Source organism: Mesoplodon densirostris, chromosome 12 (assembly GCF_025265405.1).
Source record: "Mesoplodon densirostris isolate mMesDen1 chromosome 12, mMesDen1 primary haplotype, whole genome shotgun sequence".
NCBI classification, from domain to species: Eukaryota; Metazoa; Chordata; class Mammalia; order Artiodactyla; family Ziphiidae; genus Mesoplodon; species Mesoplodon densirostris.
The window spans coordinates 80,750,169-80,764,868 of record NC_082672.1 but is presented as its reverse complement, the minus strand read 5'-3'; the positions used below and the strand labels follow the sequence as shown (position 1 = coordinate 80,764,868).

Here is a 14,700-nt window from a genome sequence, read left to right as displayed (position 1 = left end):
GGGAGCTCTAATCAACATTTTGTAATAACCTATAAGGGAAAAGAATCTGAAAAAGAATAGATATATATGTATAACTGAATCACTTTGCGTACACCTGAAACTAAAACAACATTGTAAATCAACTATACTTCAACCTTAAAAAACGTTTAGAAGATGACTTAACCAGGCAGCATTTTTTAATTAAAAATATAGTCCGTATAATACTTTACGGTCATAAGCATCTAATCTAATTCTGAACATCAAATCAGAGAACCCATATTATGCTTTACACTCTTACTGAAGTTAATGATGTTTTAATGCAAAGGAAAAGTTTCCATTAAGCTTGTCTGTCTAGGGGATTAATTTTTTAAACATATTGTTTACATCCTCCAACATTGACATTCGAGCACTTTCAGAATGCTGTCCTTCCAAAAGCCATGAATGATACATTAAGAGTACAACACATCATCTGAAAATCCTATTTCAATTTAACCTTGTCATATTTAACAACCAGAATGCTCTCCTCATACATTCTGGCCAACCTGCTTCACTCAATAGCCAAAACCCTCAGCTCATTTTTTGCTTTCAGAAGCTGCTGATGGAACTCTCCTGGTTAGAATACACTTCCCACTCCAGCCACCTACTCACACCCTGTGAATCCATCCAGCAGCCTCAGATGGCTCCTCTGTTCCACACCCTCTGGATGGATTCATTCATCCACACACACTGTTTAGAAAATCCAGGAGCCTATCACGTGGCCAGCACTGTGCTCATAGGAGAGATACAAATGAGAATGACCCTGCTTTCAGGAGCTGATGCTGAGGTGACAGTGTCAGGGGAACAAGGTTCCAGAAAAGATGTGCACAGAGGACAAACATAAAAATTAATCTGGAAAGTCCGGGAAGATGTGCCAGATGAGGGGTCATGGGATAATTTGAAAGGCTATGTAAACATGAGGTAGATGAAGAAAAAGGAAATTCCTGACAGAGAGAAAAGCACAAGTGGACCACCAAGCTCTCAGGCAGCTATGCCGCCTTGGGCACGAGGCTCTAAGACACTAGAAGGCTATGTGTGGACCCCTGAGAGGACATGCAGGTTGCAGATTAGGAGGTTTAAACTTTACTCTGAAAGCAAAGGGGCTTTCCTGATGGGATGTGATCAGAGGGATTTTAGAGAGGTTCCCCCGACAGCAGTGTGGGGACGGAGGAGGTCTGGCTGGTGTCAGGGAAAGGAATTAGGAGGTTACTGCAGGCATCCAGGGGAGCAGGGATGAGAGTCTGTATTCAAGTAAAGGCAATGGAATTGGAAGAGAAAGGAGAAATTCAAAGAAGATGGAATCTGAAGGATTTTACATCAGAATGAACGAGCAGTTGCAATGGTGATTACCCACAAAGACAGGGATTATAGAAAAGCATCAAGTTTAAGCAGAAAGTCAAGAAATGGATGATGGGTAACACTCAGCTTGAAGCACCTATGGGACATCCAGGTGGAGACATTTAGCAGGTGGTCAGGTACACAAATCCAGAATTTAGTACAGAATTCCAATGTAGTAATACAGACTTGGGATCATAAACACATAACTGTGACTGAGTCCATGACTAGAAACCACATAGAAAAAGGCAAATCAGAAGGAAATGGAATTATAGAAGGAAGGGCAAGAAGAGCTCTCTCTCTCTCTCTCTCTCTCTCTCTCTCTCTCTCTCTCTCTCTCTCTCTCTATATATATATATATATATATATATATATATATATATATATATACACGTTCTTTTTTTGTATTCTTTTCCATTATGGTTTATCACAGGATATTGAAAATAGTTCCCTTTGCTGTACAGTAGTACCTTGTTGTTTATCCATTTGGACTGTGCTTTTTTTAATTGCATGTGGGACTCCAGGAATCTTCCACCTTGCTATCTTTATAGAAGGCAGGACTAGAAAGCCATCTGACTGATTTTCAATCATAGTTCTACTCAACAGTGACGATTACAGCTCCAAATACCAGGAAATCCCTTTCTAATACCCGTGTCTGGGACAATACTCAGATGATACTATCTTCTTCAGACTGGTATCAAGTTTTTACTCCAGGCTGCTATATATTAGGTCACTATATTTGGCCTAGGGAACATAGACATCTGTAAATTGAAATATTCAGCCTAATTGTAAGAAGATTTTATGGTATTTTATTTTTCCAAATTACATTTTATGACAATTGTTATGATGATTCTGAAGAATATCAAAGTAGAAACTCTTCATAATTTTTACTCTTACCAAAAATGTAATATCTAAAATATATCATCCAGCTCACATAGACATCCCTTTATTTCAGACATCAGGGTGTAAAATGTATCATTTTCTTCTCCAGAAAAAAAAATAAAATAAAAGTTTAGGAAAGAAGACTTAAGCTCCAATATATTACGAGACAGAGATAGCTAAAGCAGATAAATCTGCTAAGCTATTTTTTTTTAAAAAAGGAAATCCATTGGGTTACTTTACCTCTGTTTTCATCTCTTTCTACTAAGACACTAATCTTTCTGACCTGGATAAAACTTCTGAATGTAGATATGTGTGTGTGTATATATATATATATATATATATATATATATATGTATGTATATATATAGTACCCTATATTTAAAGAAAACTGATACATTGATTTATGAATTTCATAGATATTACAAACACCATCTGCCTAATTTTTCTAAAATGTAAACCCCCTAATTAAAAAATGGAACAACTAGCCACCTAAACAAAGAGCTTCTCCTTGCATGTTAAGAGCTATGTTTAAACTACAAGAATGATAATGTGTCATGTGACACTTGTGCACTGATCACTTACAACTTTAAAATAACTCGGTATTCTTCAGACTATACTACAAAGCTACATAATCAAGACAGTATGGTACTGGCACAAAAACAGAAATAGAGATCCATGGAACAGGATAGAAAGCCCAGAGATAAACCCACATGCATATGGTCACCTTATCTTTGTTAAAGAAGGCAAGAATATACAATGGAGAAATGACAGCCTCTTCAATAAGTGGTTCTGGGAAAACTGGACAGCTACATGTAAAAGAATGAAATTAGAGCACTCGCTAACATCATACACAAAATAAACTCAAAATGGATTAAAGACCTAAACGTAAGGCCAAACACTATAAAACACTTACAGGAAAACATAAGCAGAACACTCTATGACATAAATTACAGCAAGATCCTTTTGGACCCACCTCCTACAGAAATGGAAATAAAAACAAAATAAACAAATGGGACCTAATGAAACTTAAAAGCTTTTGCACAGCAAAGGAAACTATAAACAAGATGAAAAGAAAACCCTCAGAATGGGAGAAAATATTTGCACATGAAGCAACTGACAAAGGATTAATCTCCAAAATTTACAAGCAGCTCACGCAGCTCAATATCAAAAAAGCAAAAAACCCAATCCAAAAATGGGCAGAAGACCTAAATAGACATTTCTCCAAAGAAGATATACAGATTGCCAACAAACAGGTGAAAGGATGCTCAACATCACTAATCATTAGAGAAATGCAAATCAAAACTACAATGAGGTATCACCTCACACCAGTCAGAATGGCCATGATCAGAAAATCTACAAACAATAAATGCTGGAGAGGGTGTGGAGAAAAAGGAACCCTCTTGCACTGTTGGTGGGAATGTAAATTGATACAGCCTCTATGGAGAACAGTATGGAGGTTCCTTAAAAAACTAAAGATAGAACTACCATACGACCCAGCAATCCCACTACTGGGCATATACCCTGAGAAAACCATAATTCAAAAAGAGTCATGTACCACAATGTTCATTGCAGCACTATTTACAATAGCCAAGACATGGAAGCAAGCTAAGTGTCCATCGACAGATGAATGGATAAAGAAGATGTGGCACATATATACAATGCAATATTACTCAGCCATGAAAAGAAACAAAACTGAGTTATTTGTAGTGAGGTGGATGAACCTAGAGTCTGTCATACAGAGTGAAGTGAGTCAGAAAGAGAAAAACAAATACCACATGCTAACACATATATATGGAATCTAAAAAAAAAAAAAAAAAAGGTTCTGAAGATCCTAGGAGCAGGGCAGGAATAAAGATGCAGATGTAGAGAATGGACTTGAGGACACCGGGAGGGCGAAGGGTAAGCTAGACAAAGTGAGAGAGTCGCATAGACATATATACACTACCAAATGTAAAATAGATAGCTAGTTTGAAGCAGCCACATAGCACAGGGAGATCAGCTTGGTGTTTGTAACCACCTAGAGGTGTGGGATAAGAAGGGTGGGAGGGAGACGCAAGAAGGAGGAGATATGGGGATATATGTATGTGTATAGCTGATTCACTTTGTTATAAAGCAGAAACTAACACACCATTGTAAAGCAATTATACTCCAAAAAGATGTTAAAAAATAAATAAATAAAATAAAATAACTCGATATTCTCGAGATTAAGAAAACTGCTCATGTATCGATCAAGAATAATGTTTTGCGTGCAGAAATGTAAGTTGGGAGCTAATCGAATAGACTACATAAAGTTTAGCAAATACAGACAGAAAGCTCCATCAATAACCACTACTACAGGAGTTCCCATTTGTGAATATGCAGACCATGCATGAGAGTCCATGAAAAGAAGCTAAGCTGTAGGACACTTACATGACAGTACAGACACCTTAATTGGTTTTCAATTCACATCCCTTCTCTATGTAAATATAATGGCATCTTCCAGACAATGATTATCTGACATAATGATGGGAAATATAAAAATATATACTAAATAATATGTAAATCATTAGCGAGGTATTATCATTTACACTACATAAAGCTATCTATTTGGTTCATTGTGGTTCTTTAATATCTAATTAAACACTTTACTTTCAAATTGCATGAAATTACTTTCTGTAATATTATCTTATTTTATTATCTAAACTTCAGAAGAATGATCAGAATATTGCATCCTAAAATCCAGTTAAATGTCCTCTAAATCACAGGCTGCTCCTTTGCAAGGCCCGAAGAAAAATCTTCAGAGAGAGAGCAGTGCACGAGGTTGCATTCCTCGTTACTGTTATTTGAAAAGTGTTTTGAACTTTTAAATTCAACTTTGTCATAAAAGGTAGCATTCCACCTAGAACCCATTAAAGATAATACCTGATTCTGAGCAAAAGCCTTTCCATTTACCAAAAGATGATTTTCAAGATTCTACATCTACAACTCGCTTGTGTTACTTATTGAAAATTACTAATTGCTATATTTTATGACAGTTAATTGCTTAAACTTTCTGAAGTTTTTAATGAATAATTTGTTTCAGGGAAAGCAAAACTTATAAAGAGGGAGATAATTTAATGTATCATCTGGATTGAAATTCAAAACTGAGAGAAGGGGGTACTAGCCATAATTACAGTGCAAATGTGGCATCAACAGATACTGTCCTGGGCAAACCAACATGTACAGCCACTTTCTTTCGAAACATTCTATTTTTTATTTAAATAAATGTTCATATGTACGAGAAGTGTTCACAAGTTAGCAAAAGATGAAGGAATATCTAAAGTCTATTCTGCAGGCCTAAATAGACATTTCTCCAAAAAAGACGTACAGATGCCCAAGAGGCACATGAAAAGATGCTCAACATCGCTAATTATTAGAGCAATGTAAATCAAAACCACAGTGAGGTATCACCTCATACCAGTCAGAATGACATCATCAAAAAATCTACAAACACTAAATCCTGGAGAGGGTGTGGAGAAAAGGGAACCCTCCTAGACTGTGGGACCATAAACTGGTATAGCCACTATGGACAACAGTATGGAGGTTTCTGAAAAAACTAAAATAGAGCTGCCATATGGTCCAGCAATGCAACTCATGGGCATATACCCAGACAAAACCCTACTTCAAAAAGACACTTACACCCCAATGTTCATAGCAGCACTATTTACAATAGCTGAGACATGGAAACAACCTAAATGTCCATCAGCAGAGGAATGGATAAAGAATATGTGATACATATATACATGGAATATTAGTCATAAAAAGAATAAAATAATGCCATTTGCAGCAACATGGATGGACCTAGAAATTGTCATACTGAGTGAAGTGAGTCAGAAGGAGAAAGACAAATATCATATGATATTACTTATATGTTGAATCTAAAATACGATATAAATGCATTTACTCACAAAACAGAAACAGACGCAAAGACATAGAGAACAGACTTTGGGTTACCAAGGGGAGGTGGGTGGGGAAGGGCTGGATTGGGAGGTTGGGATTAGCAGATGAAAAGTATTATTTACAGGATGGATAAACAATAAGGTCCTACTGTATAGCACAGGGAACTATATTCAATATCTTGTACTAAACCATAAGGGAAAAGAATATGAAAAAGAATACATATATATATAAGGTATATATATATAACTTAATCACTTTGCTGTACAACAGAAACTAATGCAACATTATAAATCAACTGTACTTCAACAAAATAAATTTTTAAAAAGTAAGGTCAATTCTGCAGTATATTCCCCTTTCACCATCCACAGAACACTGACCTAGATCAAAATAAATGTACATAAACCTGAAAAGTGTAAGAATATACATAAGAAAGCCTGAGACATCCAGCACAGAATCTTAAAAAGTTCTTCAATACATACAATCTATTCAATCTAACCCATACCCAACAGTAAACTGATATGAAAGAGGAATTACTACTTGACAAGTATATGGCCCCTTATTCAGCTAATTTAAAGTGAATAATTTATTAAATCCGGTGAAACTAAAATCATCAGTCTGTTTCTCCCGATTTTTTTCTAGCAAAAGTTGAGGGAATGACCCTAAGCTAAATTCTGCTCACTTTTGAATTAAGGTTACCTTTTAGCTATTTCAAACTCTATCACTTTGCCCACATTGCTTTTTGTGCTAAAGACATTTATGAGCTATTTAATGAGAAAGAAAGAAAAATGGAAGGAAGGTAAATATAACCTCAGGTCAAACCCTGGACTTATTTTACCTTTGACCTCTTCGCCAAATTCTCACCCTGGTGGCTGAAGCCCTGGACACACCTCCCTGCTAGCACGATATGATGGATGGATTCTTCTACAAGAACCCATCTCCGTGGGACCTCTAGTAGCTGCAATCATCACAGGAAAAGATGTTCTGGGGATTCTTCTATAGTTTTACAAAGTAAAGATTATAATGCCACCTTTCCTGGGTACAGCACTTTGAAGTTTAGGGCGCCTCTACAATCATGTTAAAGCCTCGTAGGTTAGAAGGGCAGACATGATCACTTTCACCTAACACAGGAAGAAACTGGGGTGCGGATGAGTTAACATATTGATGTTTACACCTATAGAAAGTGTCAGTGTTAAGAGCAGAATCTAGTCCACGGCTCTATCTAACTATCTGATGCTCACGTCCCCTTCTGGTCACGGCAGTTTTATTTTTATTTATTTATTTAGTTTTTACATCTTTATTGGAGTATAATTGCTTTACAATGGTGTGTTAGTTTCTGCTGTATAACAAAGTGAATCCACTACACATGTACATATGTTCCCATATCTCTTCCCTCTTGCGTCTCCCTCCCTCCCAACCTCCCTATACCAACGGCAGTTTTAAAATGGTAGGAACTAAGCCAATGTCGGGCTAAAGCAGAAGACTCTCTCTTTACTGTACCCAACAGCCCAATTCCTGACCCAAGTCTCATACCTGACACAGTGGTCTTATTGTTGAATTGAATAGCACATGATACTTTGTTAGAAATAGCCTACCGAACATACAAAATTCAGAACAATAGTAGAGAGAAGAGAGAACCTCCTGGTGGAGGAGCATGGTGGGAAGATGCGAAGGCATTTGAGCGCACTGTCAGCTAATGAGTCAGATCAGAGAGCGCAGGTGCACACGGGCTTAGCCAGTCACCTGTGGCCCGTTCCAGAGCCTGGAGACTGGAGTCCTCGGAAAAGGCTGGAAAATGCCACTAGCCACGTGACATCTTTCTTGCTCCTTTAGTTTATTTTCTGGACTCCAGGATCAAATGTCTTAAGGAAAGGGTCTGGAAGGCATTGAGCTAGTTCTGGGAATTTCACTAACAGAAACTAATAGACTAGTCACAAAGTAGACCTCTCAAGAGGTGAGCATGGGGCAGAGTGAAATATGTAACGTATCCAGCCAAATGCCTAAATGTTAAGCTCCTTCCCCAATGGAAGAGGGAAACAAACCATAATAGCCAAAGCTTGATGCACTTTTGAAAAGACTTATAAGAACACTAAAGGTTTGGAGTCCGTGTATGTGGGTTCTGGGTTCTATTACTTCAGTTGCCTCGTGCCTCAGGCCAACTTAGTTCAACTCTCAGGACCAGCTCTAAAATACCCAACTCCCATCACAGGACAAAATGTAGAAGTTGTTTAAAGATATAAAATAGTCCATAATGATCAATGAACTGCAATTCAATGAATTTTACGATCCATGGTACAGCAAGCTCATCCACCTGCATATTGCAGATGTAGGAAGATAGTAATATTATTGCAGGAATTGCTACTTTATATCTTTGCAGGAAGCTGGATCTTACTGCGCAGGTTAAATTCAAACCATTCTCTCATCTGACCGGTTGAGCAAGTAACATTCCCAAGGTGCTGTGTTTCTATTCAAGTCTGCAGGGGCACCTAGAGCTCACACTGGTTTCCATATTCTACTCCAGACTTAGTAATCTATTTACCTCAGCAATGGTGCCCCTCACTTCTGGTTAAGAAGGAATACACACAGGTAAAAGAGAGTCAAGACAGGTTGGCAAAAATGTGAACTAAGTGCTATGCTTCTTACCCTCTATTCTCTTTGACAACGCCTTACTTCTTTCATTTTTTTTTTTTTTTTTTTTTTTTTTTTAGGCTTCCCTTTTCTGAATTTTCTCCATGAGCATTTGGGCATGCACATTTACTAAGACAGGTTTTTGCTGAAAGCAGAAAACTGCAATGGTTCAGGGATAACCTTCCCTAAATGTAACCCTATCCATTAGGGGTGTGAAGGAGACTAGACATTTCCTCTCCCCGACTTTTCTACTTAACACAGCATCTGGGAACATGTAGACACCTGCTCATGCTTTAGCAGCTTTCTCAAATTACTCTTTGCTTTTTCTCTTTTCCCTTCTTACCCACCTCTGCCTCAGCAACTTGAGAGAATATTTTGGGGTGTAAGACATGAAAATCTTTGCAAACCTCAATGAAAACATGATACCTACATTCTGGGGACTCTGTCCTCACTCCAACCCAGCTGCCTCCAACTACCTTTCCTTCTTTTCCCAGTTGCTAATTGAGCCTTCTGGATACATTTTGGCTCACAATATTATAATTGGTTGGAGGGAGAAAAAAGAGAAAGAAAAGCTGAAGGTGCAAGGGTTCTACCCCTCTACTTTGCCTCTCCTCTCACACAGGAAGTAGGTACTACAGATGTTTGAAGAGCTAGTGGGCATGAGGGTCCCTGTTAAGAGAGAGGGAGAAGTCCAAAGTCAATGTTCTTTATAAACCAAATCACACAATGAATTGTAGGATTTGTGAGACATAAAGAACCTCCTAGAATCCCAATTTAATTTTCTTGCCCACATTTATACAATTTAAGAGGCAGGACTAGAATCTGAACCCCAAATGCTCAGACCCAACATTAATGGACTTACCATTGTGTTTTTTATTATCTTAAAACTGGGGACAATTCCCTTGCTCTCAGTCCACTGGGAAATTCTATTAAGAGCGTGGGTGAAGCTCCAGGGTCCCCTATAATCAGCAGCTGATCTTCTGAATCAGCCTAACCTGTCAAACCCCTCCTCTGCAACTGAGGGATGAACAGACATTAATCTAAGGAAGAGGTAGATGAAGTGCAGGCTTCTTGAGGGTCAGAGGACAGTGCAGCATGCGGGACGATACGTGGACTGAGAATAAAAGGTCTGGGTTTGAATCCTGGCCGGGCCATATTATGTGAGTAGGTTCAAGGTATTCCAGGAACCCTCTAAGGGCAGGATGAGGATTTGCGGGTTATATGACCCTACTTACCTTCTGCACAAGCTGTATGTGAGAATACAAATATACATATATTGAACTTGAACACAGTTCAAGTCTTTGTCATTTGGTTCAATAACCATCTAGAATAATGGCCAGCATGAGGTAAATGCTCAATAAATGTTAGTAGTTCTATTAAATATTCCCACACGGTTCTCAATTCCCAGCCGCTAGCCATTGTTTTCAGTCTCTGCTTCTATATTTTTTCTCTTGTCTTGCTACTCTATAGTTCCTTTCTCTATGAAGCTTTTATAAAAATGAAATAAGATTTTAGATCTAATGCGATCTTCTCTGATTTAGGTCCCAGATAACGCAGTTTTCAACCCATGTAATATACTGCCTCTTGGTGTCTGGTGATGGTTACTTGAACGAGTATTCATTGAGGAAGTTAGGTTTCAAAAGACTTCTAGAACACACACTCACACCCACACCTACACACATCTACACACACCTACACACACACTCCAAAACCCTACTAAGATTAAGAAAGACCTTCTTTCTGCAGGGAATTAGATCAACCATTAGAAATTATTTGCAGGAGTCAACTATTTTTTGTTAGATGGGAATGGCATTTGAAATCAGTGAACTTTGCCAACAAAATGAATTATTTTTATGACAAAGTACTTATAATTTCAGAGAAAAATTTTTACTGAAATCTTGAGGTGAAAATAGCTTCATTATCCTTTTCCATCTATACATATTTAAAGACATTATCAAGGCCAAATTCAAGTAGTAATATACAACCAAGGCTGATGAAACTGTACGAATATATTTTAATTGATATTTTATAATGTTTCTTTAGTGTGTTCGCCCATCAGTTTTCTCTCTTCTCTCTACTAGTGCCTGTTTTTACAAATTGTGAACAGAGAGAACACACAGGAAGTAGGGAGCTCGGGCGATGGCTCTGCAGTAATGACCAAGGGGAATTTTAAGTCTAAATGCTGAGTTACCAGGACTTTAGCTTCACAGGGCCTGTTGTGGGACTAAATTCTCAGATATGTGATATAACGACGGCGCGCTACCGCCAAAACTCATCTCCAATTTAACGACTATTTCAAAGGCTGTGAAAAGCCTCCTGTTTTCCAGTCTACCTTTATGCAAAGTATAGAAAGGGCCACCATCCATGACTCTGTGTCATTAAGTTCCCATATAGGTGTGTCATCTGAATAACCCCTACCTACAGTCCTCAGTTTTTAAGACAGAAACTGTCCTCTAGAAAAAAGCACATCTCTGTTCCACTAGTGTGTGGACAACGTGACAGACTTCCAGGGCAGCAAACTGGGATTCCAAAACATCCCCAGTCTGCCCCCACACAGAAGGCCAAGACGTTAGCAGCGGAGGCTGATGGATAAAGTTAGTGCTGAGGCCTGGGATTGCAGAGGCTGTGGTGTGACAGAATTACACACTGCAATAGTTAGAGAATCCTTGCAATAAAGGAGCACCACGTGCGTGCCAGGGAGAGCAGGCATGGCACAGCAGTGGGAAAGATGCTTTGGACGTGAGCACTTGGACGGTGTCCTTCATTTTTATTTGTCCATAGAAGCCTGTAGGATCTGATGCCTCCTAGAACACCCCCTTCCCCACTTAGAGCCCCTCTCTCCACCAGCCCTGAAACAGCCAGTGAAGAGGAGCGATGCCCACTGGCTTGCCCTGCGCCCTTCCTTCCCAGTCAGGCAGCAGCCCATGTTTCCCATCGCCTGCTGGAGGCCTCTGTCTACCTGCTGTCTGCAGTGAACACCGAAAGGAATGGGAGCAAAACTGTGCATCCTGACCAGCAGAAGAGGTGTCCGGGACAGGTGGCGGTGGGGGGGTGGGCTATGACGGGTGAGGACAAGACGGACTGACAACCAGACAGACAGACAGCAGCACCAGCAGACACCATGCATGACTTCCAGGCTCAGACGAGGGGAAGCCTGCAGCGCCAGGGACCTTCCACCAGGGACAGGCAGCAGATGAACGAGATTCTGCTTCCTGCACGCCTGCAGGCTTCAAGTCCCTGTTTTTTGGCTAAGAAGGAACAGGGAATCCAGAAACCTGCTGCTCTTCAGAGAACCAGGCCAGCTCCGGCCTTCCCCGTTAACGGCCCCTCTCTCTGCGTCTACGATCAAAGGGCAGGGATGACTGGATTTCTCCCCTTGTGCTGTGACCAGCCCTCACTGCTTTCCCTCAACGCCCCCTCTCCCATCTGGGCTGCAGCTGCGCTCGTGGAGACCCAGCAGGCTGGGCATGCAGCCCCTCTAGTTCTCTGCTGCCAGGCTCTGCCGCCCCAAGGGGGAAGAGGGAACCTTCCCTCGTGTGACAGCACCTTCTCTTCAGGAGGCCATCTCGGGGGCGGGGGAGAGGCAGGAGGGCGTGCGCCGGGCCCGGGGTGGGGTACGGGGGGTGCCGCCCCTCCTTTGCTCTCCGCTGTAACTCCACATGCAACAGGCTCCCTCCGGCTCTTCATTCCGATCTTCCGCCCCAGATACACCTTCTGGCCTTAACGCGGGGAACCAAGGAACTAGTCCCCATCAGGGCCTCTAGATTTCCTCACTGGCAAGTTGAAAACTTTCCCCAATACAGGAGGACCTCTCGGGGAAGGCAGGGCTCACGTCCCCTTCGGCTCCACTGCACGGGGATGGGAGGGAGGTGGGAGGCCAGCACCTTGGGAGCAGTTTCGCCCGAGACTAAGGCAGGTGGCAGGGCAGTGTCACACGCGCCTGCCTTGCCAGCCACCAGCCCCGTCCCCTCCCCAGACCCAGGAAAACGGGGCGCTGGACGGAGATCCCCTGAAGGGTTGATGGGCTTTAAAGAAGGGGGGATGTGTGCAAAGAATCAGTCCCCTTACATTACGGCTTGCACCAGGAAACGAGAAGGCCCTGGAACTCCCTTGGAAACCAGTAAAGAGGAACCTCTCTTTTATTCAGGCCAGAGTCCCCATCAGCTTCTCCCATTATTAAAAACTTTGCATTGCCAATGGCATCGTATACGGGGAGGAACATCTGTCTTCACACAGGTATTCCGTGCAGAAGACCCCGAAGCAAAGGTTAGAGAGACGCTGAAGAAGCAGGTTACCAAAGATGGCAACTGCCCAAAAAAAAAAAGACCCAACCTCGAGCTGTGAGATGAATGAGTAGCAAAATGAACACTCACAATAAGCATTTTTCTTACACCAGTACTGACACCCTCGGCTGGGGCGATCCCAACCGGCTCGACAACTCCAGGGAAAGAAGAGCTATTCCCAGCAGCTCTTCGCCCGCCTCCTCCCCGTCCTCCGCTCAGCCCCTGCCCCTCACCTGCTGCCGGCCCAGGGCCGTTCCTTCCACGCGGGCGGAATCGGCTCTTCTCAGCCTGGCACATCCCACCCCGCCTGGCGCCGTCCCCCCCAGTCCTCCCCGGCACCTGGGTCCCCAGCCGTCCTCTCCGGGCTCCCGGCTCAGGGCTCAGCGCAGCTCCGCCTGCCCCCTGTCCTCTCACCCTCCTCCCTGCCCCGGCCCCGCGCCCCCGGCCCCCAGGCGGGCGCCTCCGCCCGCACCCGGCACCCGGCCCGCCTCTAACCCACACGCAGCCGGTAGGAGCGGGTGACGGCGGGGAACGGCCCGGTGGAGGCACGGATGGCGCGGCCGCGCCGGCTTACTTGAGCATGGCTTCTTCCTTCTCCTCCTCTTCTTTCTGCCGGTCCATCACTGCCATGATGATGTTCCTCTCCTCCTCGGTCAGGTGGCTCAGGTCGGGCAGCTCGGGCATCGGGGGAGGCACGGTGGGCGGGCGGGGACCGCGGGGCCCCACGGCCGAGGACATCTTCGCGGCCTGCCCGCCCCTCGGCTAGCCTGGGCTCGGCGCGGGCGCACCTTCCGACGCACGCCCGGCGGCTGCGCCCCTGCTCGGCTCACCGCGGAGCCCTCCCGGCGGCGGCGGCGGGGCAGGGGAGCGCGCGAGCCCGGGCTGTCATGGTCCTCCGCCTCCACCCAGCCCCGGATGCTGCCTTTGTTTTGGTGGCCCTGGCGAGGCGCGGGCGCCCGGGCGCTTCCCGCAGCCCAGCCTCCCGGGCGGGGGGGGGGGGGCGCGGGCTCGGGCGCGCTGGGGGCGAGGATGCTCGGGCTCGGCCGCCTCCGTCCGCGGTGCGGGAGGAGAGTTGGGGTGTCGGTTAGGCGGAGTCTCGCGGCTCGGCTCCGGTGATGCTGCTGCGCTCGCAGACACGGCCGCCAGCCCAGCCGCTCGGCCCGGAGCCGCCCCGCCCACGGCGCCCACCCGCCCACCCCCGGTCCCAGCCCCGCGCCCCTCCGCCCCCGCGCGCTCCAGCCATGGTACCCTCCCCCGTGACTCATCCTACCTCGCCGGGTCCCCCGTCTCTGTCAGCCTCGCCAGCCCTATTTTTCCACGGGTTGCATTAATCATCATCATCCTCGCTCCATCTTCATCGTGGAGCATTAGTATTATCGGAACACCCTCTGCATGCATTTCCCCCCTTCCACCGTAGCCTTCTCATTTAGTGGTCAAGTGTTCCTAGCCACAACGATGTGGTTTTTAAGATAATTTTGCTACACACACACCCCTCCAACAGCCTGGATTTTCTGGGTCCATTGTACACAGTCTTTCTTGACCAGTCCTCAGTAGGACTGCTCTGCAATGTATCTGAATTGCCCCTCCAGAGACCCCACGGCACGGCAAATCTTTAATTTGTCATTTTGGGCTCTTGGTCGCC

The 14,700-nt window shown here is 43.7% G+C and overlaps 1 protein-coding gene across 2 annotated transcripts in view; it reads right to left on the bottom strand.

Moving 5' to 3' along the window:
* The window catches only part of RIMS1 (regulating synaptic membrane exocytosis 1), a 480,747-nt gene extending 466,951 nt beyond the window's left edge, over positions 1-13,796 (bottom strand). For both annotated transcript variants that reach the window (XM_060114420.1, XM_060114421.1), the window contains exon 1: positions 13,633-13,796. In XM_060114420.1, coding sequence (XP_059970403.1) covers positions 13,633-13,796 — 164 coding nt within the window. The remainder of the gene's footprint in view (positions 1-13,632) is intronic.
* Positions 13,797-14,700: the final 904 nt, after the last annotated feature.